Source organism: Siphateles boraxobius, unplaced genomic scaffold, assembly GCF_051911475.1.
Source record: "Siphateles boraxobius isolate OS27281-9 unplaced genomic scaffold, OSU_SipBor_1 66, whole genome shotgun sequence".
NCBI classification, from domain to species: domain Eukaryota; kingdom Metazoa; phylum Chordata; class Actinopteri; order Cypriniformes; family Leuciscidae; genus Siphateles; species Siphateles boraxobius.
In genome coordinates this window covers 18,230,108-18,256,982 of record NW_027509193.1, presented here as the reverse complement: position 1 = coordinate 18,256,982, position 26,875 = coordinate 18,230,108, and the positions used below count along the sequence as shown (strand labels likewise).

Here is a 26,875-nt window from a genome sequence, read left to right as displayed (position 1 = left end):
GAAAGGAACAGACTGTGCATGAAATTCGCATTTCTCCGCCTTGACAAAAAGCCCATTCTCTAGCAACCTCTGAAGCACTCGTCGGACGTGCTGCACATGTTCCTGGAGAGAAGATGAAAAAATCAATATGTCATCCAGGTAGACATAAATGAACTGATCTATCATATCTCGCAGCACATCATTGACGAGTGCCTGGAAGACCGCAGGGGAGTTGGACAGCCCGAACGGCATGACCAAGTATTCAAAGTGCCCCCTGGGGGTGTTAAACGCAGTCTTCCACTCATCCCCCTTCCTAATGCGAACCAAATGATATGCGTTACGTAAGTCCAATTTCGTGGAGACGGAAGCTCCCTGTAACCTCTCGAAAGCTGAAGACATCAACGGCAAAGGATAAGTATTCTTTACCGTGATGTTGTTCAACCCCCGGTAATCGATACAAGGTCGCAGAGAACCATCCTTCTTCCCCACAAAAAAGAACCCCGCCCCCGCTGGAGAAGAGGAAGGGCGAATGAACTTGGTTGCTAGAGAATCAGAAATATATTTCTCCATGGCCTCCCTCTCAGGAACAGACAGTGAGTATAACTTGCCCTTGGGCGGAGACTTACCTGGCAGTAAATCTATGGCACAGTCATAGGGACGATGCGGAGGGAGAGAAGCAGCACGAGACTTACTAAACACTTCCTTCAGGTCCAGGTACTCCCTGGGCACGTTAGACAAATCCCCTGCTTCCTCCTGAAACATAAAAACAGGCACAGACGAACAAGCAGACACAAGACAGGACTTATGACATTCCTTGCTCCACTCCAGCACAGTTCTTTGCTGCCAGTCTATTCGGGGGTTGTGGTGGATGAGCCAGGGGTGTCCAAGAACGATGGGTGCGAGGGGTGAATCCAGTATGTAAAAAAAAATAGTCTCAGTGTGGTTGCCAGATGTGATGAGGGTAATATCTTCAGTCGTGAGTGAAATAGTGGGAAGTTCTTGACCATTAAGTGCGTGTACTGCAATCCTGTGAGTGAGGGGCTTGAGGGGAATCTGAAACTTGAGTGCAAATGATTTGTCCATAAAATTACCTTCAGCCCCGGAGTCCAAAAGTGCTCTACAGTCGTGCTGGTGGACTGACCTTCTTAGTCTTACCGGGAGGAGGGTAGATGTGGATGAGGTCTTCTTGGCGGAGATCCCACCCGATAGTAGCCTCATACTTACTATCGGGCTTGACCTTTTACCGGGCAGTTGTATGCGAAATGTCCCGTACCCCCGCAGTAGAGGCAAAGGCCCTGGGACCTCCGCCTTTCCCTCTCCTCCCGGGAAAGCCGAGCTCGCCCCACCTGCATGGGTTCGTGATCGTAGACGGGACTGACCGCGTCCCTGCCGCTGGACCTTGGACCCTCGGCTCCTTCCGGTGTGCGGGTGAACGACCCTCTTCGCTCGACTCGTGAGAGTCGAGCGTCCACCCGCAGTGCCAGCTCGATTAGTCCATTTAAAGATGTGGGGAGGTCCAGGGCGTAGATCTCCCTCTGGACGCGGTCAGCCAACCCATGCAGGAACATGTCCCACTGCGCCTCCTCGTTCCATCGACATTCGGCCGCCAGGGTCCGGAACTCGATGGAAAAGTCCGCAACCGACCTCTCTCCCTGATGCAGGTCGGCCAACACCCTGGCGGCCTCTCTCCCCGCGACGGCGCGGTCGAAAACTCGTCTGATTTCAGAGGAGAGTGTCTGGAACGAGGCGCAGCATGGGTCTTGGTTCTCCCACACCGCCGTTCCCCATAGCGCCGCCTTTCCCGTCAGAAGAGTCAGGACGAACGCTACCTTGGCCTGTTCGGTCTGAAAAGTTCTTGGTTGTAGCGCAAAATGCATCGAGCATCGTGTCAGAAAGGCTCTACAATACCCGGACTCCCCGGAATAAGCCTCCGGAACCGGTAGGCAGGGCTCAGACTGGTGGTGGAACTCTGGTGGTGTGGGGGGAACGGCTGGTGCGGGTGGCGCAGTGGGAGCTCGCATTTGTTGGATCTGCTGGGTAAGCTCGGACACCTGCGCCACCAAAGATTGTACCGCACGACCCGTGTCATTCAAATTTCTCTCTTGGGAATCCATCCTTCGTATGCTGTGCCGAATGAAGTCCTCCAACGAAGTCGATGGTGCACTCGCTGCTTCCATGGTTTGGTCAGATCGTTCTGTCATGGCGGGGAACAGAACACAGGAAGCAATAGCAAGTTACTCAATTTATTAATGACAACAACAATGACACGGGCGTGGAATGATGGCGCAGGGACTTCGATGGCCAGAAGTGATGACAGGAACCGTGAAGTGGTGAAACACAGAAGACGGAATCCACACAACCCAAACGATAATCCACAACGAAACGACAATCCACGAAGAACACGAACACCGGACGAGCGGGATGACAGGACTGGAACACCGACACAGGAGACATCAAACAACGATCTGACAAAGAGGACAAAAACCGGTGAGTATAAATAGGGTGAGGAAATGGACTGCAGCTGGTGGTGATATGATGATCAGCTGGAGCGGATCAGGTAATGACATCACACTCACGCCCACTACGCACGTGCATTCATACAACAACATAAACACGAGACGAGAAGGAACCAGAGAATAGTATACCGTGACAACAAGGCCTTAGAAACACATCTGGCTTTTATTGTATTCAAACTAATTCTACACTTCTTTTCAGTAGAATAGATTAAATGTTTCAACAAGAATTGCATTAATCCTCACTAAAAACAGCCTGTAAAAAACAATAAACCAGCTTTTTGTATGGCTATTTTAAGCTGTTGTTGTCAGTAAAAATTCGCACAATATAGTTTGTGAAAAGGGACACAAAAACATTTCAGCCTTTTTCATCAAAATATAGAGCAGAATCTTCTATGTCAAACCTGGTGTAAAATATGTGCCTAATGAGGAATGAAAGACTAAACTGAATGAAATGAAAACTAAATGAAAGAATGAAAACTAAACTGAAACTGACCAGCCGTGATTTGTTTTATTTTACAACAATCAAACAGTGAAACTTGCAAACGGAAAAAACTCAAGAAAAAGGAGGTGCGGTGTTCCGTAACGTCTAATAGAGGGCGCTAGTGTGTTAGAAAATGATCCACAAACATGAACAAACCTGTCATTAAACCATTTGAATCACAGTATGAGTGCCTCGATATAATAATTTTGCCTTAAACTATTGTCTATCATTAAGCATATTGTCCCTAAACCTATAGTACATTACAAGTGCCAGCAATTTCATAGTACATGAACATCACCTCACCCGCTCTCTCCTTTTTCACCTCATTGACGTCATTACTTTACAACTCGGGGTGGAACTCTGGAAATGAGATGTGAGTGAACATTAGCCAATGAATGACCAAATCCTCAGTTCAAATGTGAGATGTAAGCCAATCATCTCCTTTCATTTACAAGTGGAGGCGGGCCCTATCAGCCTCCGTTGATTTCGCTCTTCATCAACACGGTCTTTTTTTAAAGTTCCGTAGACGATGAGAGAAGGGGGGTTGTGAAGATACGGAAAATAGGGACAGTTTGAATATTTTAGATGTTCGCGGGACATAAAAATAATAAAAAGAAGAGGTGAAGGAGTATATCTGGGCGTTTTTGTACCATATTAACCATTTCCTGGTGTTTAAATACGGGTAGGCAATAGCTAGCGCCATCAGGCTAACGGCGTTAGCAGCTAGCTATCAACCAAACGATAAAGGAAATATAGCCAGTAAATTCACATTTCCGTAACGATATCTTTTATACGATTTGCTTTTCCGGATTGGGGTCTTATTTTTTGACCAAGATAACAGAAAACGGAAGACTCGACCTGTTTGAATAAACCCTATAGAAATCCACTAAAATGGCGGAGCCGGACAAATTAAACATTGACTCCATAATACAGCGTCTCCTGGAAGGTGAGAAGAAATTCAAATATCTTTTAAAAATTAACTGTTTATCCGAAATGAAACGTGTAAAACCATCAAATACTTGTGCGTTTGTGTTTGTATTGCATGTATTTCGTATTATAGAATAGTAGTAAGTGTTAATCATATTTTGTGCTCTGAAAAAAGCCGGGGGAAGTGAAGCGAATTAGCAGTTAACGTTACTAGCCAACAACCAGTCTAATGTTACACTAATTTACTAAAACGCTGCATGCGATTTTACAGTCGGTCACATATCTGTCATAATAAAGAACACGCATAGATGACAAGTGTATGCTCTTTTTTTTCATATTTTCTTAATGTTAAGGTTATGAGTTGAAAATCGGCCAATATTTCATTCAATGACTAACGTTACTGGTGTTCCAGTTTTTCAAGTGCTTTTCATTTCTATCTGTGTCCAGTTGTTTAACGTTACCTTCAATTTTAGCAGGGGAAGTCCTGTGTCTAATTAAAACCTGCAGCAATAGGATTACTTTAACTAATGAGGATGTAGTTAATGGAAGTGCATTACCAAGTGATCTTCACAATAGAGGCCTTCACAATACGGCATACGTCGTGGAAAACGTAATCACTTTCTTTTTTTGCTTATATAGATTCTAAATTTAAGCTGTTTTATTATCTGAAGAGAACATCTCTGTACATAAATGTTTATGCATTTACATTGATTGTAGATACTTTAGCCCTTTTGCAGAGTTTTTTGTAATGCTGTTTTACAGTTTGTTTATTTCTGCAAAGTTTAAATATTTCAGAAAATACTTGGTTGTAATTAACGGTTTAGGTTTTAATCAAGCTGGGTAGTAGGAACAGAATTTGTTCATTGTCTCTTTAGCTGCACCAGAAATGTCTCTTGAACATAATGCTTACTGAGGGTGAACCATAGCACAGATGGGCTTAATAAACCTAAGCAAGGAGTTTATTAAATATCTGACTCGCATCAAGCATGTGTGTTGCAAGATGGGAATGCCTCAGGCCATTTTGTAAACTATGTACCATCTTTCCAGCCGTTTCCGTTGCAAAGGAAGTTGAGTAAAGTCGTAATCTGGCCCACACAGCATCTGAGCCCCCAGAACTCCACAGAGACCTCTTTAGTTTCTGCGGTATTCAGCATTCATAAAATTCATACAAATCTCTGCCCCATGTTTGTTAAATGGCTTGTTTGATTGTGCATTCAGCGCCATTTAACAAATTTTGCCATATTTGAATCCATTCTACAAAATTACATGTATTTGCAGATTCTGTTTGGGCCTGTTCATGAGTAGTTGTGAAGTTTAGACATCACAATTACTGATGGTGCTAGGTCGTTTGGCTGCCTTTGCAAGAGTGATTGAACCGTTTCGATTTTATTTATTTGGCATGAAATTTAATGTCTCTTTTAGTATTTTTCATATGTAGCCTAATAAAAGGAAAAGACACTCACAATCATCCAAAGAAAACATTTTCCACGTACATCGTATCTTTTACCTATTGCCTTTGGGTTCTGTTGGCAGCACGGTTGTGTAAACCTTGTTTTTTTTTCTATTACAAATTGCAGTTAAAAAATAAATAAACAAGCCTGATAATAGTTGTATGTAAATCTCCTTATGTAATCCTGCTGTCCTATTTTCCCTCAAAGCTTGATGCCTTCATCTGAAGTCCTGATTCTCCTGAGGATGATATTTTTTTTATGGCTGCTCTGTAGATTACACAGATATCGCTATTTTATAGATAATATTATATATTTCATATAGATATTATACATGTATACATATATGTATTAATTTATTGTGCCTATAATGGTCATATCTACTCTGATTTTATATAAATGTAGGGAATATTTACTGAGTAGAGATTGAGTAATTAATATTTTCATGTTCTCAACTCCACTATTATTTATAAGCACATTCAAAACCATTAGAATGGACAGCCATTTGGTCCATAAGTAGTAAATATTAAACATCAAAACAATGTAATTTTATGCTGTTCTCTGGACCCAAGTTGTTGCTGCTGTCAGTAATTTTGAGGGTAGGGAAAAAAGCGCATTGCTCTGTCTGACATGCAGATATGGTCAGACTCTGTATGCAGGCAGTTGTGCTTAACAATACACACGTATAAAACAGTGAACGTATCAGAGTGTCCTATTTACCAAAGTTTTCTTGTGTACTTGGGTTACTAGGCTTGTAGGTTGGAAATAATTACAAGTTACATAACTAAATCCTCCCTTTTAATGAACCCAGCGGTGCGTCTTTTGACAGGCAGTACCCTTTTTTAAAAAATCCGGATCCTAAGACTTGTTCGGGGGAATGTTCAGTGATTCCAGCCTTTAAGTCTAGATCCTTTTGGTTCATGCTGTTCTATACTGCAGCGCTGTTGTGCCCAAAGCCTCATGGCCAACCAACGGAAAGTCAATTGTACTGATTACAGGTGACATGAAGGAAACTTTTGCACACAGGCTGTTGTTTTTGGTTGTTTTATGCTGGTTGCTGTTTTTTCCCAGCATCTGCTAACATTTGTCATTCTGTTGAGGTGTCACATAAATAAGTTGTTTACTTCTCCTCAGATTGTCCCTCTGTCTCATTGCCTTCATTGGATCAAGTATAGAGGGTATCACCTCTGAGAACTTGCAGATTCCGAGGGAAAACACCTGGATGTCCATGTGATAACCGTCTTCATTACGATTAAGCATGACTGTATATACCCTTCGCATGAGGCGGCGAGATGCAAACTTGTAGTTAAAGTTGATTGATTGCCTTTGTTGTTCTCTGTGATTTATTTAAAGAACTTAACACACCTACAAGCTACCGTTAAAATGGTTTATTTATCAACCAAGTACTCTTTGGTGGGTGTTTGAACTGTTCTCTGCACTACTGTTTTTCTGCTTATGTATGGAATTTAGCACACCTAACTTAGAACACCTATGGTTATTGTTTGAGTGCTTTATTTGCTTGTTTGTCGTATAGGTCCACCCCCAACCTTGTGTTGGGTCTAAACTCTGTGATGCTTATTGGCCCCGTGACTAACTTTAGAGCAAGTGCTGTTAAAGCATTAGCCGGCCTTAATCTGGGTTTAAAGTGACGAGTGGCAGGATCCTATTTATACCCACTTTTCACTGGCTGAGCTGACAGGCTTCTGGTCACCGACCTGGCCCTCAGATCACTCAAGTGCTGAAACCTTAAAAGCCTCCTTTTTTGAGACCCTACCTAACTATTATACCACACCATTGGTGCATGTTTGATGTACATCATCTGATTTGTTTTCTCAAAAGTCCTCAAACCAAGGTAGTTAACGTCAGTTATCAGTAAAAAAAAAAAAAAAGTGAAGTGCTTGTTCCCTAAAATGAAAGTAAAATTCAGTGTATTATCTCTCCTTTGTTTTTGCAGGGCAGAAAGTGAAATGTAGCTTCCCAGGTAACTTTGATGCAAACACACGCTGTTCGTGACAAAGTAGTAGCAACCATACAATATGCATTATCAAAATGTACAAACTATAAACCCAAGGCAAGATGAATATAGTGCAAATAAAGGGCACATAATGTCAAACAACACTAGTTAGTTCTGAACCAAATCGATATTAAAATAAAGGAAATGTAACAATAGTTTTTCAATTCTTTTAATACATCTTCATAATGCATACAATCTTTCTGCAGTATTAGAAGCATCATATACAGAATGAATTCAGTGTCCTCATGGTAAAAAAAAGCTACATCAAGTAGTCAAAAGTCTGTATGATTTTTAAACAAAAATGTTTTTAAACGTCTCATGCTCATCAAAGCTGCATTTATTTGATCAAAAATACATCTATAAATATTGCGAAACATTATTACAATTTATATATATATATATGTGTGTATATATATTGCCTATATACATTTCAAAATGTATTTTTTTTTTGTCATGACAGAGCTGGATTTTCAGCAGCAGCCATTCATTACTCCATCCTTCAGTGTCACGAATATGCTGATTCGGTGCTCAAGAGCAATTATTATGGTGTTAATGTTGAAAACTGTTGTGCTGCTTTTTTAAAACAAATTTTTAGGATTCTTTGATTAATGGAAAGTTCAAAAGAATGGTTTATTTGAAATGTGAGTCATTTATAATATATCTTTCCTGTAGCTTTTGGTCAATTTAATATGTCCTTGCTGCATAAAATTAACTTCTTAAAAAAAAAAACTTTTGAATAGTAGTGTAAAATACATGCTTGAATGGCATCTACTTGGTCAAAATAGTGATGATGTATCATAGTGATTGATGTAATTTAAGTTTTAAATTGAATTGAAGTGATATCATTAGGTTAAAAATTAACTAATTGTTGCTGTGGTATGTAAATTGATGTTGACAATTTCGAAATTTCAGTGGTATGCTCTGACATTTTAGTAATGTGACACTGCATGGCATGCAGGAGTTTTTCACTTTACACTGTGAAGTGTGCTGTAGCTGTCTGCGCAGCTGCACGAATATGTATTCAGTCGGTGAACATTCAGTCAGCCAGCTGTTTTTTCTGTGGAATGTCACGTTGAATGAGACGACATCTGTAGAGATGGGTGGATTCAAAGAAGCAGTTTGTCATGCACTGTAAAATTGTTCAGTTTGTATGATGTGGGCATTGTGATTTCATAACATTTCAGTACTGCCTATTTGTGTCCTTGGATAATTTTTGTAAAGCAACATTCTTTAAACATTTATTTAGAGGTGTAGGCTGGTTGGATCGATTTTGTGATTGTGCACAAATAAGCCGTCTTCCAAATCCTTGCATAACTGCCCGATTATGTGAGTCACCGGGATACGCTCTGTGCTCGCTACAATATTTCTTGCCTGAAGCAAGCCATGTGAAATGTATATTTAAAACCCAAAAGTGGCTTGACTACAACTGCAGGGATGCCTTTTGGTCTTTTATTTTTACATTCTGAACATCCCATGCACAGATGTACGGGTTAGGATTGTTGCATTATTCCAAATAAATATATTGAGATTCACAAACAAATGTAGAGAGATTCACAAATAAATAGATTAAGATCCACAGATAAATGTAAAGAGTTTAACATAAATTTTATAAAACTCACAAATAAATAAAATGGGATTTGCAAATAAAAAATATCTGCAAATGTGTTTTAATATCACAAACACAACTCTGCCTAGCATTTATTTGTGAATCACTTCTTGTGTATTTGTAAATCCCCTCGGGCATCTGTGGATTTTGAAACTCTTCTAGCATCGACGTGCAGATAAATCCACAAATAAGTGGACTCCACCCACCGTTTACCTAAGCCAATCAGATAATGGCCACATTGAGCTGACCAATTGTAGCACATTTTCGCTACAACCAATCATGTTAGGCTTTACACTTGGGGCGAGAACTGGATCTGATTAATTTTGCAGAATTGCACCCCTGAAAGGAGCTGTAATGGGCGCTTCATTCAAATTGAGATGTTTGTGTTGTTAAAACACCCCGTTTCCAAAAGATTGTTGGAGTTTAAGGCTTCTTTATATTTCCATCAGGATAAACTCAGGATTACACACAAATTATGATCATCATACAGATCCCGAGCATAATATTTTATAAAATTAATATTTTTTATTTATTTGCAAATCTCATTTTATTTATTTGAGTTTTATAATTTTACATTTATTTGTGGATCTTAATCTATGTATTTGTGAATTTGATACATTTTTGTGAATCTCTTTACATTTGTTTGTGAATCTCACTTTATTTATTTGGAATAATGCAACAATCCTAACCCCATACAGATGCATCATTTCGGATTTTTGGCCATTGTGACCTCGGAGATGGCCGCTTCAGTCCTGTCCAAATAGGTGGCAATATTCCTCCTTTCCAGATGCATCATATGTGCTTTCTTTCATCTGCTGCTGCCAACTGAGCTCTCCAAACATCGCGGCATGCTGCCAATCTAAAAGGGCATGTTTGAATAATACCACAGGTCTGCGTTGTGTGAGATGAGTCTGTTTAGACCTGCAAGCCTTTCGTCACAGCATGCCAGCAACTCTCTTATACCCCTTTTCCACCAGCAAGAACCTGGTGCTAGTACAGAGCCAGAGCTTTTGCCAGTTCGGAGTTGGTTCAACTGACGATCCTTCTAAGAACCGGTTTGCCTTTCCACAGGCCAGAGAGCCACCACAGAGCCAGATCTTACGTCACTGTATACATCTCATGTTGCCCAGCAACGCAAGCACAGCAGCGCCAAACACACCAGGCTTGTTCGAGATGCATCGGCTTCTCGCAGACCGATCGGCGCATGACATCAAAGCACTGTGAGAGCAATCCAAAACCACTTGGAGTCATATGCTCTTCAAACACTCCCGCAGCACTCTGATCGGTTGCACCACTCCGATGCATCTCGAACAAGCCTTCCATCAACAATAGCGGTCGTTGCGTTACTATTGATGTTCATGGGTTCGCGAACCTACATCGACATCCAAACACGGCGAATCCGACGCGTTCGTGCAACTCACTGTAACTTGCATAGACGGAGATTACAATCGAGCTGCTATTATCTCGATTAGCTGCTATTTAAAAATGGTGGTCACAAGTTTGTTCGTCTTGTTGGTCACGGTAACCCAGCCCACTGAGGCAAGCGGTTCTTACTTCTAGGCCAGCAATATTTTGGTGCTACTTAGGAACCACTTTTCCTGGTTCAGAGCTGGTGCTTTGGGTGTCGAAAGACCAAGAACTGATTTGAAACTAGGCCCTGGCTCTGAACCGGCACTCCAACTGCCTTGGTGGAAAAGGGGTATTAGGGGCTTTTTTGTGTGTGGTGGGATCTGTTGACCTATGTTTTTTTTTTTTGTGTGAATATTTAAACATTGGTTTATAAAAGCCATATGTGTGGTTGTGCTAGTTTGAAACACTAAGGACTGCTTTAACAAACCTGCTAAATACTGTAAATGCCTTTGCCGGGTCTTGCGCGGGTGGGGTTCCTGCTTCAGCAGAGACATATGATCTAGTGTTTGAGTGAACTGATGTCTGTGCGTCACTTTTCTGTACATCCATCATTTCAGAGAGCCTCTCATCTTCTAGCTGTTCCTAGTTTTTAAAAGCACTTATTTTCTGATTACTGGGTCTAATCTGGCACATTTGCTTTTTGTTTGTTTTGGCCTGATTCCTACTATTCTCATTGTCTCTTTTGTGCTTTTTCCAGTTAAAGGCTCCCGGCCCGGCAAGAACGTACAGCTGACAGAGAGTGAAATCCGTGGCCTCTGTCTCAAATCCCGAGAAATTTTCCTCAGCCAGCCGATCCTGCTGGAGCTGGAAGCACCGCTCAAGATCTGTGGTATGATTGTCTTACAGGGTTCCCACGATCATGGAAAACCTTAAAGGGGTCATATGATTGTTCTAAAAAGAACATATTTTGCAGATTTTGTTTAATGCAATGCGTTTACGTGGTTTTAGGTTCATAAAAGTAATTTTACACATACCGTACATTATTATTGCTCCTCTATGTTCCTCCTTTCTGAAACATGTTTTTACAAACCTCATCGGTCTGAAAAGCGTGGTGTACTGTGCTCTGATTGGCCAGCAATCCAGTGCATTATGATTGGCCCGAATACCTCAAGCGAGTGTAAATGTCACGCCCCTTACCATATTTGGAACATCAGCTCCCAAAGCAAGGTGATAATGTTGGTTCTACTTTATCAATTCGAGCCCGAAACTGATCCGGAAAATGCAGATGACCAAACTTATTGATCAACTTTGCCAGCGTGACTGGATCAGAACATATCAGATTGGTATGGTTTTATTTCATTGGGTTCTTAATTGTTGATTATAATGACTTATACTGTCTTTTTACGCACCGTGCTACTGGGGGAGAACACTTTGTAAACATAAAACCATGCCTGCATATGTGATCGTAGAAGTGACAAACAAGCGCTACTCTATACTGCTCAAAACTCAAAATAATTTATCCATATTTTAGCAAATTCTTAAATGAAAAAATACTTACAGTCTGAGTCAGAAGCGCCAGACTGTACTTGCAAAGATGGAATTGCCCCACTTTTTAGAATCAGCCTGTGTGCATAGCCGGCTTTGTACTCTCCCAGGTTCTGGAAACAGTCTGTTGTAGATTAGTGGGGGCATGTGTGAACGAAGTGTTTTAGGAAGGCGTGGCTGCGCCTTAACTTTTACAAAGAATATCTCTCCGGGTTTGAGACTTTGAGCTTTGTAAATCTCCTGATCTTATACATGCACAAACAGCTACATAAAACACTAAAGAAAAAGGAAAACAAGAAATCCCATCATATGACCCCTTTAAAGGAATTCAGATCTTAAGTAGTGGAAATTATTGTACTGAACATATTTTTTTTTTTTCTGTTGCATGTGCAGGTGATGTTCATGGCCAGTACTATGACCTTCTTCGTCTCTTTGAGTATGGGGGATTTCCTCCTGAAAGCAACTACTTGTTTCTGGGGGACTATGTGGATAGAGGGAAACAGTCTCTAGAGACCATTTGCCTCCTGTTGGCCTACAAAGTCAAATATCCTGAAAACTTCTTTCTTCTGCGTGGCAACCACGAGTGCGCCTCTATCAACCGTATATATGGCTTCTATGATGAGTGTAGGTATCAGTATAAATTCTTAATTTGATCTTGTCGTATATCGACGATGTCTTGCAAGTGTCGCAATGTTGATTATAACAGTCAGTTACCAGACGACAAACATTTTCTATAGGCTAGCAGTTAGTAGGGTTAGGAATAGAAGAGAATTGATTTGATGAGAAAATAGAAATTGGTGCTCATAAGCTATTTTTTCTATCCTCTAAGGTAAGCGACGGTATAACATTAAGCTGTGGAAGACCTTCACCGACTGTTTCAATTGTTTACCTGTGGCTGCCATTGTAGACGAGAAGATCTTCTGTTGCCATGGAGGTGAGTGCAGGCAGAGGTCTTCTGTCCCCATGGCAATTTTAATGTTCTGCCATAACTCCTGTATTGACTTTGCAATTTCCCTGCATAAGTTAAAATATACCCGTTTATAGCCATATGACTGGGAGACCATAAAGTTTGGTTCATTTGATTGGCACAAAATCTCAACAACACACCAGGGTACTAACTACAGTCCTCATAAAAAGAAATACTTTTGTGTACACTTCGTTTAAGCTAGTGTGGTTTTGCAAATGATGTGGGAGTAATCTGCTCTGGAAATGAACTAATTGATTAGTGTTTTTCTTTTGTGGTCGTCATCATATCCTCAATAACTGCTGTGCTTAGCAATGAAATGCAGTTAATATGAACTGTTTTAAACATAAAGATCCAGATGGAGTGCTCATATGAAGATGTTAAGGTATATATTTTTTTTTACTTTTGCTTTAAGCAGCTTAAACTTAAGGGGTTCACAAACTATTGATTGATGTCATGAATGCATACATGGGAGAAACGGCACAAACAACCAGCATTTCCTGCACTACTAATTTCACTACCACAGTAAAAAATAAAATAAATTATTACCGTTTTGTGAGCGTGCAGTCTGAATTGAATTGTTTAGTTGTCTTTACTGACTGAGCTCAAAACAATACAGGAAATGCAACGCGACTAGTGTAGTCGGATTCACACAAAAAACCTGGTTCTTTAAATTATTCTCATAAAGACTGGTTTGAATTAGATTCCCCTAGTGAAAAATAAATATACTTGACAACTTTTTATTGGAGACATGTTAAGACCGTATCTCATTTAAATTTGGATCACCAATTGAAGGAGACATTGATCATGTATTGAAGGATTCTGACATAATTTCTTCATCTAGCTTGTAAAGCTGTTTAGAAATGTGTTGTCATTTCTTGTGCTGTTTTGCAGCCTCACAGTGTCTGGATGCATAAAAGAAAAAATTGCTCCCTAAAAATATAATGAATTGTTTTCTGCTCCAGGCCTCTCTCCAGACCTGCAGTCAATGGAGCAGGTGCGGCGCGTCATGCGGCCCACGGATGTGCCTGACCAGGGGCTGCTGTGTGACCTGCTTTGGGCCGACCCAGACAAAGATGTGCTAGGTTGGGGAGAGAATGACCGTGGTGTGTCCTTCACCTTCGGTGCAGACGTGGTGGCCAAATTTCTTCACAAACATGACATGGACCTAATATGCAGGGCACATCAGGTTAGTATGTTCTGCTGTTGTAGGAATGCTTTAACAAAGCCTTGTAACATTAACAGACTACAAAATGTGACGTTATCATCTTGTGTGCAGGTGGTGGAGGATGGTTATGAGTTTTTTGCGAAGAGACAGTTAGTCACGCTGTTTTCCGCTCCCAACTACTGTGGCGAGTTTGATAACGCCGGGGCCATGATGAGTGTGGATGAGACACTCATGTGTTCCTTCCAGGTAAGAGATGAGCTGTCATTTTCCTCCCTCTCTTTTGCCTATACCTGATTACAAGGCTTTCCAATTTCTCTGCAACTACATAAAGTATAATATGACGGTCTGGCCAACTTCCTCTGTAAATTTGCATTAGGTCTTCTCCGGAACATTTGTTCTCTGCGTTTACAGTGATTCTATTGTTCTGTATCAAAACCCAGTGCTCTGCCTACAGCTGCTTTTTAAGGCATCATGGGCACGCTCTCAGCATAAAGACAAAAAAACTAGGCAACCTAATTTTACTACCATCTAAGATTGCTCGTTCTAAATGTGCAGTCACATTAGCAAAATGGTGGGGAAACAAGACACGTTTTTCCGTCATTATTGTAGTGATTTTTTTAATCAAGTTAATTTATTTTTATAATTTGGGGGGGAAATGCGCCTTAAATATCTTTCAGTTTCTATTTCAATAAAAAAAAACTTTTTGCTATGAAAATAGCTAAAGGAGCTGGCATAGTTAACATTTAGTCATTTAGCAGACGCTTTTATCTAAAGCGACTTACGTGACACAAGTCATTGTGAAGAGGCAAAAAAAAACGCATGAAGTGCTCAAAATACAAAGTTCAGGCATTGCTCAAGAGTAGCATAAGCCAAACAAGGGAGGATTAAAAGGAAAAGATTTTTTTTGCAAACAAAAATCAGTAGCTTTGTATTGCTAATGTCAAACTGCATTCAAATCAATTGTTAGTCAAGTCTCTCACACAGAGGTTCTACCAATCTAGAGGGTTTTGAATTGGTCAGTTGTGAGGTTCTACGGTGGTCAGGATGGTCCCTATGTAGGTAGCTCGCTAGATTTTGAAACGGAGCTTATGTGCCCCAAAGGTCTCTCTCTGTGGGAGGACGTGTCTATATTTGGAAGTCTGTGAGCTGTCGTGCGCCGTTGCTCACTCTCATCTTGTCTTTTTCTCAGATCCTTAAGCCAGCTGATAAGAAGCTGTACTACGGTGGAGGAGGTGGAATGGGCTCAGGACGTCCAGTCACCCCGCCGCGAAATTCAGCCAAGGGTGGAAAAGCCAAGAAATAACACCCGCTGGATGATCCCTCCACCCCTAACGTCGTCTCTCCTGAAAATTCCCTGTTCTCCCTACTCTTTCTCTACCTCCCTTCTTTCTTTCCATCTCCAAATGGCTATAAAGCAAAACAGTACCCAGGGTTGAAGTCCTTTTCTCTTTCTTTTTTCTCTTTTTTTTTTTCTTCTTCATGTAACTTTACAAATGTGTTTATATATATATATATATATATATATATATATATAAGACTGCGTGTGTGTGCTTCGGTTATGTTTGTTAGGCTCTTTGTGTTTGTCTTTCCACCCATCCTTCGCTTCCCCTCCACCGCTCATTGCCCCCATCTCTCCACCTGTCTCTGTCAGGGAGCCTCTGACAAAGTCTACATTTGAACTCCCAGCCAGGCTCTGGGAAAGATTGAGACTGATTGAGTCAAGGGGGGCAGGTCGAGAGGTGCGGGTGAAGTCCTGACACCAACCTGCAATGTTTTAAACACAGAACTTGCACATCCTGCATTAGTTAGAGAGCCAGTCTGAGTGAAATGTGATAAATGTATACACACACGCAGAGAGAATGGATGTGCAGAGAAAGCGTGAGGTAGAGAGAGACTGTCACAGCTGCATAATTTCCATTTAGAGATCCAGTGATTTAAAACAATCAATCATGTTGGAACTTTTTACTTCTTTTTTTTTTTCTTTTTTCTTTTTTGTAGATGGATTACAACAAAAGCTTTGAAATTCTTTGCTTACTATGTGTTTTTTTAGTGTCTTTTTTGAAAGACAATTATCAATAAAGAGAACTTTATTTAAACATCCTGTACTATCTATCTTACTGTGTCCCATTCTCCCAAGTTATGATGACTCTCTTCCTCAGGTGTTGCGAATCTGTCCTGTTCTCTATTTTCTTTCGTTTTATTAGTTTATTTAACTAAAGTGGATTGAATGTAGTCTTTTAAGGTTGACCAAAGTTGACATTTGCTGTGAAGGATCGAGATTGTAAACCTTATCATTTTCTGTTTGTCTCCAACTTGCTTGCTGCCGCTTCCTCTCTGTCTGCTTCCTCTCAACAGTAAACTCAGTCTCCCCTTTCTTTCCAATTATGCTATTCTCCATTTTACCGGTTTGATTACTCAAACAGAATTACTCTTATCTGTCCTATTAGTCTGTCCTTCTCTTTTCACTTTTTGCTAATTAGCATTATCTGGGTTTTGAAGCACTGGGCGTCACTCCTGGATCTTGCTTTGCCAGCTCAACTTGTCTTCTTACCTCTAGAGATCTGTTGTCCTTTTCATTCCCCTCCCTCCATTTCAAACTGTGTGTTCTGAGTTGCCGGACAGGATTTAAAGTGTGATCCATTTAAATCTCAGAGGAGTTGCTACTGTAATTAGGATTTAAGAATTTTGTTTGCTTCAAACTCATATCACTGGTTCCAGCAGGTGGCACATTTCACAAAATACTAGTAGTTCAATATGTTCATAGGGGATAAGAATATTGCAAAGCAATACACTAGTGTCCTCTGCTGGCTCAAAGACACTGACATTAGTCGTCGTCGTCCCCCCCATGTTGTCAACTGCTTTATATGTTCTGAAATTAATAGTTTTGTAATTTAAAGCAGAGTACCAACATCTGAAATTATTTAAATAAGCAGGTAATCTTTGGTTAAGCATGTAGATTAAATGTATTTTATAATATGAAAGAGAAAGATAAAAATATTAACCAGGGGTGTCCAAACTCAGTCCTGGAGGACCACTGTCCTACAGAGTTTACATTCAACACGGCTGCTTGGAAGTTTCTAGTATTCATGGAGCAGAATTGGACACTCCTGATATAAAATACAGTATACGGTGGCCTAGTTTGAAAAAAAAAATCTATGGTTAACAATGTTTTAGATGCTCAGAAAGGTCTTCAGGTCAAGGTGTGTCTTTCATTGCTGATGTAACATTTTAGGCCAATGTAGGAGACGCACTGAAAAATTAGAGTTATGAGTAATACAAAGAAGTAGTTGACCACGCTAGACACACTAATTGCTTTCTTGCATCACGGAACTGACTGTCACATACAGATCACAACAGTGGCAACGGAATAAAAAAAATCAATGTCATTCCTCAACTGGCATCTTATGGTCAGTCTCAAATCAAGTATCATAACCATAATACAATCATAATATTGCTCTTTTCTGATAGATCTTGTATATGTTTTGGTGGGTGGGGTGAACTGAGTATATGCCATCAAAAAAAAGAAGCAAAAAGTTGATGTATTTCCTTTTGGTTGATGGCCTTTCTATTATCTCTGATCTCCTCAGCAAGGCTGGTAGATTCTGCACATTTTGCTTTGCAGCAACACTGAGATTAAGACTTTATTAGTAGTAGACTTCTTTGTTGTTGTTTATCAATATATAATTGTACTTTTATTTGTTTTACTTGACAGAGAGCAGGATATTTAGATGCTGTAATTTTTCTTTCTCTTATAAAGCAATCAGGGATGTTTTTCCTTAATGCAGTGTAGTACATTATTTCAACTGTACCATAGGTATAAATAAGCTAATTGGTGGCTTCAGGGGAGGGGCTTTCGAGATTTTGCTTTTTCAATGCAATTTGATTTCCAACCACAAATCCTGTTTCTCAGCTACTGGAAACAAAAATAAAACAGTGTATTTGTACTGGCTGTTTTGATATTCCTTCAAGATTTTTAATAATTGGGCATCTAAATGTGAACGATTTTCACTTCTAAATAAGGTGTCTTAAAGATACTAATTGAGTATGAGAAACATTGTCTTTTAAATTGGTCCTGGTTGAAACCATACAATGATTTGCTTGAATAAAGTTTTTTTTCTTTGTACAAAATATGTTCCACCCTGACAGTAGACTACTCTTACAGCTAAGAATTGTTAAAATAAAAAAAAACAGCTTGCCTTGAAGCATGAAACCCACAGGGGAAAGTTTGGGAAATTTGTAGGTTATTTGTTGGTTCAAAGATTTTTGAAATCCTAATTTGGTATTTTTCAACTTTTAATATTTTAAATAAGCTTAAAAACAATCAAAATATTTAAAACCAATGCTTATTGTTTTCAGATAATGTGCAAGACAACAAATATTAAATTTAAACAGTACAAAGAACACAGTGAGGGTAATGAATATTTAAACATCTACTGAGCAGAACCAGAAAAACCTTAATCCCATCAAACATGCATTTTGCCTAACAAACAGTCTGCTATTAAATTGCGTAACTCCATGAGGTCAACAGGACACGGTTACAGAGATGAGGCGGGGAACGGAGCTACTTTCTCGCCCACTGATTGGTAGAAGCTTGTGGAATTTTCTACATATGTACTCTTATAGGCCAATCTCAACGCCGTGTAACTTGGCCAGCCAATAGAATATGGTAAAATACGCCGAGATCCCGCCCACTCTTCACACTAACCAATAGGAACGCGACCATTGATGTCAAGGATTGGTTGAATTCATTTCGACTCCAGGAGGACAAGACTTCTACGTTCGAAAACAAACGCAGTACAGAAAAAATAATATTTGAATAATTCCCGAATCGTTTCAACTCAGCTGTCCATTTTCTGGTTTATGATTATATATCCAAAGCAGAAACAAAAGAATCATGGAATATGGAGACCGCAGGAGCAGATGGCTGCAGCACTCGTAACCAACAGGAAGAGCTAGCCTGTTAGCTTTCAGGCGAATTTCACTACGGAAAAACCGACCATAAATTTGAAGGAAAGCCCGTCAGGTAAAATACTCTGCTGTTTAATATGCTACATGGATATGCTGGCGCCACTTTTGGAAATCATACATTATGCAAAGTGAAGAATATAGCATGTTTAAAAGATTCAAATATGACCGTGAGGGTCTGCTTATGTTGTCCAGTGAGCTAAATGGACCGCGGTGGTTTGGGTTGAAGTCCGTAAACTCGACTCCAAGACAGTTATATATGGCCCCTCGCGCCTGTGACCATTAATAATCAGCATTTATGAATTGAAAAAATCAATGATCCCTTTACCTCCTGTGAGGTGTGTTGTTTAATAACAGTTACTAATTGGCGCGATCAAAGGTGGTCGATGACCGATGGGGGTGTAACCGTGAGACCATGCGTATTGTATCTTATGTATTATTTGCTATCATCTAATTTTATTTCCAATTTTTATATATGTTTTTTCTTACATTTTTTCGCCACTGTAGGCTCGCGCTGAGATCTTTCTGAGCTGGTGTTAACACGCATATTCTCGGAGCTCTTCTTTTCACGCTCGCGACACGTACTACTCGAACTCGATTACTCTAGTGCTGAAGTGTTTTCTGACTGAATATTTGCTTTGTAGTGCGACTCCTGACCTGTCAGGGGAGAGAAGCTTTATACATATAGTAATCTACAAGAGGAGGATATTTGCTCGCATGACAGAATCAACAAGGTTATACAGTATACAATAATGTATGTAAATTGGGTAAATAACATGAAAAAATACAATTGAACACTAAATGGCATCTGTCATAAACAAGCTTGATCGAGGCCTCTAATTCAGCATTTGCCAACTATAGTCTCTTCTTGAGGAAATAAGTATGGTATCGCTTTTGCTTTGGCATACTTTTTGCTCTTCTGCTGTGTACACACTGTAAAAATTAATTGTAGAGAGAACCTTATCCTTTCAAAATGTACTATTGTTTTAGTAATTGTCCTTAATTCATATTGCCACATTCAACCAATAAATGTATCAAGATTTCTTGTTCAATACATTTTCAATTATAACAATGAATTGATCTGTAATTTACTTAATATTTGAACCATGCTTGCTATCTTTGTTTCTGAAGGTGCATTGACCTTTCAAATCAAAGATATCAGACTGGGATATTGATTAAGATGTTTGACATAGACCTCAGCACTTGATCCATGGTGACAATCAACAAATGTAAAAAGATGAGCTCTTAATTCACAACAAAAAGTTACGAACAATAATGACAAAACAACCTAGGTTAAAAATAGTCAGCAAACAGTGAAGAATATTTGTTATGCATTGTTAGCACTCTGGTGGATTTGTACGGTAGTTGTAAAAATGAAAACTTTATGACTTTTAAATATTTAATATATGCAGTGAGTGTTCATTACAGTGTCTCTTCGAGACTGTTTTTAGCGTGCCTGCTGTTTAATATATTTCAATAGTTTAATGATATAGGTACGGTAGGCACCATTAGACTTTTGTTATACACCAGTGGGGATTTCTTTAAGACTGCAAGGCTTCCCCTATAATGTCAAAAGATTAATAGTCAAATATGTACTATTGTGTTAACATTTTATTGACTAAAAATGCATTAGAACACGTTAATCTCAAAGATGAGTTCGTTCAGAATCCGCTTCATATAGCTGACTCGATTTCCTTCTCATTCATTCCCGGAGTCACAGTGCATTTCACTGTTGGAGCCTAGCGTCCATTGACATCAATGGGGCTGCTTTGAACAGTTTTTTTTTCAGTGGTTCGAAACTAGACGGTCATTGGATAAATCTGCGATTATGTCCCGCCCGCGGATGATCAGCGTCTCTGGGGTGAATGGAGGAGTGGGCGGGGCTGGTGTCCGGGCTTTTGCGTGATGATTGGAGGGTCTGTCCAAAGACTGCATCTCCTTTTGATTGACAGCAGCACTTTTGTACTATAAAAAGTCGCTGATGCTGAAGCTATTCGAGCTCTGTACCATCGCGGATTTTGCAAGTTTAGTCGAAAGACAAACTGCTGCAACCTATTTCTTGGTGTTTGCTTGGTGAAATTGTTAGGGCAAGTTTCATCATGCATTTCATACAATTATACACCTAATTCCCACATTTCCTCCGTCGAGTTTAATATCTTTTTTTTAGATCATTTGTTCATTCATTCATACAGTATATAAGTATAAATAAATTAACAATTTGTATGATGTAGGGCGAAAATGAGCTTCCCTCCTTGAAAGACCAGCACTGAAAGACCAGCACTGCTATACACATTATTCCTGACAGCTTAAAGAAAAAGTGCCATGAGAGCATGTAAACTATTTAATATCAAAGCAGTGAGGCTATTACTTTGATATGTGATAAATGGATTATGCATATTTTAAATGTTATTGAACACAGAAACACTGAGGGAAAACTAGACTGTAAAACTGAATTTATCACAATCTAAATAAGTTAAGGATACTTAAATTTGTGGAAAATACAATGGACTCTAAAAGCCTGAGAGTGCATTAATCATTTAGGTTTAAAAATCTGATCCAAATATGGAAAAACAAAGCTTTATGGAATTTTAAAAAACACGCATAAGGTTATGATAAAAAATAAATTGGAGATATTTCAGAATCTGTTTCTAGGTCTAGACTTAGTACAGATGGTCAGATGTTCTTGCTTACGTTGAAGCTCAAGATACTCTTAACATTCTCAAGTCATTGAACCTGATCATCAGGTTTTACATAGAACTTGAATTTGCACTGCTTGACTATTTGAATGAAAATGTTGTCATTAGGGCAAAAAAAAAAACACATTTTCAATTGTGATGAATATAATTTGTAATAAATAATTTCTTTCAAAATAGAAATTTTCAATAGAGGTTAGCATTTGGACACCACTGTAAATCGATTTATTTTACTGTAAGATAAAGGGCCTGTTTACACCTGGCATTAAGGTGCGATTTGTTCGAATGTATTACAAGTAGATGAGGGAGACACATTCCCATTTACAATTGGTTTTTTAATCCGTCTATTTTGTCCACTTTCAACCTCTTCTTTCCTGATTTCTTTGAGGGGAGGGTCTATGGGTGGGTAAATGTATGGGCTTTTTCAGATCTTTCAATCTAATGGACGAAATAAGCTCACGCAATTTACATATGAACGTGACTGGAGATGACGGAAAAACATACGGAGAGCAGCAGCTTTCGTTACTGCTCTGACAGCCGCAAGACCAGCCGAACGCGGTGAGTGCATGTTAGAAATTAGGAATGGTGAGGGAACATTGTGCTTGGTACGATTCTTCAAACCAAACTTTGGTCTTCAGCTGACAAAGTTTAATCCCCACTGGCTAGCTCGCATTAGGTTAGTCGGTGGACTTTTTTGGTTGTTCAAACACATTCAACCACATGAGCGTCTACACAACGAAAGCAATCTGGTCGAATGAGTTTTCAACTGCCTCTGAAAATAGATGAAAGTGGACAAGCTCAAAACGTTTCAGACCCCGTTTATACCTGTATGTAGCGTTGTCTACTTGTGATTCATGGACCAAAATGCATCTTAGTACCAGTTGTAAACAGGACCTGAGAGGATAAATTTTCGGTTGCTCCCTTTCTTTTCCATACGTTATGCTTGTGTTTAATGACCTGCAGCTGCTTGAATGCGTAACTCACCGGCTTCATTTTGTTCCAGCATGTTGATGGTGGGCTACCATGGAGGGATCTTATAGAATGAGTGTGAGAGAGCTTTGCGAGACCGATGATCTGGCCACGAGTCTGGTGCTGGATCCCTTACTGGGGTTCAGCACCCATAAGATGAACATAAGGTACTTATTTTGGACTCTTTTGTTCTGCTACTATAAATATATAGGCCTTTATGTATGTGTGTGTAATATATATGTGACCCCGCCTGTGAACCCCCATCTAAAGTCGCAGAATCTAATTATGAGTAAAAGAGCGTCAAAGTAGTCATAGCCATAAAAATGACAAAAATAGGTCATGTGTTTTTATTGCTGTAAATTATAGATTATACCAAGGGTTTAGAGATGCAATACTCAAATTTTCATTTATAACATGATAAATACTAAAATTAATGATTTTATTGACACTACGTTATACTTTTGCGCAAAAAAAAAATACCGGACGTGGGCTTCCTAAACATTTCAATCGTCTCTGGGTTTATTTTTCGGCGTAATAACACCTGCTGATTCTTATATCATTCAGTTCAGGAACTTCTTTTCTACTTATTTTCTATTAGAAAGAGTAAACAGACCTTAATATCAATCCGCACGAGTGGCAATCAGGTCAAAACAATGAAAAAAAAAATGCGACTTAAGCCTGTTTCAGATGTCTGAGGAGATTGTTTCGTGTCATCGTCAAACATTTAAGAACAGCTTATTTGTTTTGTAGCTCAGTATTTTGCCAATAATATTAATGTTATTTTAAGGACATTTTAGGCCTGCTAAGTGTCAATAATATAATTCGTTTGCTGGATGGTAAATTGCTGCGTTGTTTTGACATCTAACATGGCAGCACCGAAGCATGAGCAGGAACGTAAAATAAGTTAGCTGATTGCTAACAGCTTGTTAGATATTAATCTCGGTGGAATTGCCCCAAATTAGGATTTAACTAGGGCTGGACCAGAATATTCGAATATTCGTTTGGTGGGTTGGTATTCGATTTGAAAATTTGACATTCGAATATTCGTTTTTTTTTTTTTTTTTGCACACCTGGGATCCCCCGCGAAACGGTTCTCACTCGCGCTTGAATAAGGCCGGCGACACACTGGCTGCATGGCGTGAGCGTCTCAGCTGTGTGGCATGTACGTTTTTATTTCAGCTCCCATGTTAACAGGTTGGAGTTTGCACACTGCCTGTGTGAAACACGCGTCTCAGGCGCGGCTCGAGCCACGCGGAAAATGCGTGCATGCTAGAAATAGAACCGACGCCAAACTGCAACGGGAGTGTTCTCTGGCTAGAGCGCAGAACAGCGGAGTTTGTATGGACCGAAGTGCATGCCTGAGCTTGTGTTTTGGGTTAAGCTGCGTTGCTTTGACATTGTGGAAAATAGAATAATAGAAACAAAATGTATTAGCCTTTTACCCGTTATTATCAATCTAAATTAATCTCATTTTTAATTTAACTTAATTTCGTTTTTCTTTATTTAAATTTTGTTTTTTCTTTATTTAAGTTTCATTTTTCTTTATTTAAATTTCGTTTTTTCTTTATTTAAGTTTCATTTTTCTTTATTTAAATTTCGTTTTTCTTTAAGTTTCGTTTTTCTTTATTTAAGTTTTGTTTTTCTTTATTTAAATTTATTTTTTTCTTTATTTAAGTTTTGTTTTTCTTTATTTAAATTTATTTTTTTCTTTATTTAAATTTCGTTTTTCCTTATTTAAATTTATTTTTTTCTTTATTTAAATTTTGTTTTTTCTTTATTTAAGTTTCATTTTTCTTTATTTAAATTTCGTTTTTTCTTTATTTAAGTTTCATTTTTCTTTATTTAAATTTCGTTTTTCTTTAAGTTTCGTTTTTCTTTATTTAAGTTTTGTTTTTCTTTATTTAAATTTATTTTTTTCTTTATTTAAATTTCGTTTTTCCTTATTTAAATTTATTTTTTTCTTTATTTAAATTTCGTTTTTCTTTATTTAAATCTACCCTTTACTGTGTCAGTAATTTGTTAGTCAGAAAAATATTAGACTACCTTAAAAGTATTGCTTAATTTAACAGACCTGTGTGTGTGCGTTTTATATCACAGTGGAGTGTCCGTTCTCGGAGCATATAAACCCTGCCCGCGTGAGGTGCGCTGCTTCCCGCTCGCGCTGTTCTGTAGCTGACTAAAAGTTTATTAATTCTGAATGTGTCGCGTCTCGCGTGTCCATCTATATTGCACCAAATGCAACACTGCACTCCCTTGTGAAGTCGGTTGGATGAACGGTTCTCGAAATAATCAAAATGCAAAAAGACAGACCAACACAGAGATTCCTGCCTTTATTAGTGAAAAGAATATGTTCAGCCCCCTCTCGCCGAAGCTTCGAATATTCGATGTTCATTACTACCGAAGCTTCGAAGCTCAAAAAATGGTATTCGGACCAGCCCTAGATTTAACCGGTTTTATAGTGGATTTGTTTCTGGAGGATGATGGTGATGATGAACAGGACACATTCTTTGACAAAACTGACGAGGAATTTGACGGTAAGTTTTTGTCATTTTTTTTTTTTATGCTGAATATGTAACGTTAACATACTGTCAGTGTTCAGCCAATGTAATGCTAACACAGAATGTATCCTGTGATGCAAAAATAGTGGATTTAAATGTTTATTACATTTGTTGATAGGGATTGAGTCAGTTTAAATTAATTACTTTTATAAAATGATGTTTATTTGTTTGATTACACTCTGAATTGAAGCCATGGCCATATCCAACTTACCTGTTTCTTGTCCCTATGCCCTCCCCTCAATCAATCTGATCCAGTCTGATATTTTCATATAAAATGCTTCATTATCCATTTTAAATGTGGATTTAAAATGGATAACCCCCCTCCCCCTGCATGTTTAGGTCTCCTTTTATGTCTCTTACTTTGAATTGAAACAATTCTCCTTGTTTTTTCAGGCAGTGACCAACATGATGATGAAGATGAGCCAGTTTTGGTGACTGAACCCCAAGCCATTAGTCTGATATTATATTTTCACTGATATTTCATTTTACTAATAAAGTTATACAAATCATTCAACTGAATTGACATGGTAATTGTTGCTACAATCAAGCTCTTCTGGTACTACTATTCTGTTTTTATGCTTTTAGCTTTTTGGACATGCGCATCATAATAAATACGCCTGTTTTACAAAATTTATGAGAATTTTCCCATAAATGTGTCATATATCACTAAAAATGGGATAATCTCAGCCTTAATGTGGTATATGGCACATATGGAGGATAATTATGGATCAAATGTGTTGCAGTTTTAAAAATAAGCTTTTTTTAAAATTGGAATTTCTCAAAAACATGATTTTCTGAGCCCGAAATTCAGCAAATCTTTGACATAGCCTTACTCAGTCAATATTAAAGATATCAAGGTTATATTTTCACAGAATGTTCTTTACATTATGTAGGATGATTTTATGTAGAAAACAGTGAATCACAAAAAAATGACTTTAGCTGGGTTTTCACAGGCAGGGTCACATATATATATATATGTATATATATATATATGTGTGTGTGTGTGTGTGTGTGTGTAAATGATGGACAGATTTTATGCACAGTATTTAAAGAAAAATATTTGTTCAGTTATTCTGATAGTATTTTCATATACCGATGAATAATAAAAGCTGAACTGTAATCTGTTTGTTTTACATAGTAATGTAAAACATGCTGCGTCCCAATTCGCATACTGTCCGTCCTAAATATTATTCGAAATTAGAATTGATGTGTCCCAAATCATAGGGGACTTGAAATAAGTATTCCAAAGATACCCAGAAGTGTATATTCATGCTCTACGGATAATATTGCTCACAGCCCATTGTGTGTTGTACGGAGGATTCGATTAGAACCATCTACTACATTTCTCTCCGATACGGTAGGACATTAAATTAAATTGAATGTGGAGTATTTTAACTATTACAAGATGATTGACAGTGCGGTTTTAACAGTTTCAGGATGCATTTAACGAAGTAGTTAAGTTATGACGAAGTAGTATGATCCAAATCTTGCCTGCTAATCTGCTAAACACCAAAAGTATGTTGTTTTTCTTCACAAAAACAGTACATACTTTTAGGACATAGTGTAAGTTGGCAAATTGGGATGCAGCAATACTAGACTACTGTTCAAAAGTTTGGAGTCAGTTTTTCAGGCTCATGTTTTATGCTCACCAAAGCTGTATTTATTTGATAAAAAACCCCCAGTAAAACAGAA

At 38.7% G+C, this 26,875-nt stretch overlaps 2 protein-coding genes across 6 annotated transcripts in view; both read left to right on the top strand.

Annotated features, from left to right (window-relative positions):
• The first annotated feature begins 3,482 nt into the window (after positions 1-3,482).
• ppp1caa (protein phosphatase 1, catalytic subunit, alpha isozyme a) lies at positions 3,483-16,094 on the top strand. The gene is made up of 7 exons (XM_077212699.1): positions 3,483-3,922; positions 11,079-11,210; positions 12,260-12,490; positions 12,696-12,800; positions 13,796-14,019; positions 14,110-14,244; positions 15,188-16,094. Exons 1-7 carry the CDS (start codon positions 3,868-3,870, stop codon positions 15,299-15,301), a joined length of 996 nt encoding a protein of 331 aa, XP_077068814.1. The 5' UTR covers positions 3,483-3,867; the 3' UTR covers positions 15,302-16,094.
• A 2,634-nt stretch (positions 16,095-18,728) lies between these two features.
• Positions 18,729-26,875, top strand: part of kmt5c (lysine methyltransferase 5C) — a 35,043-nt gene continuing 26,896 nt past the window's right edge. For 4 of the 5 annotated variants that reach the window (XM_077212664.1, XM_077212663.1, XM_077212661.1 and 1 more), the window contains exons 1-2: positions 18,735-19,021; positions 22,660-22,792. In XM_077212664.1, the coding sequence (XP_077068779.1) occupies positions 22,680-22,792 (113 nt within the window). In that variant the 5' untranslated portion in view covers positions 18,735-19,021; positions 22,660-22,679. Of the gene's footprint in view, positions 19,022-22,659; positions 22,793-26,875 lie in introns of all 5 variants that reach the window. The other variant, XM_077212659.1, reaches the window with a different exon arrangement.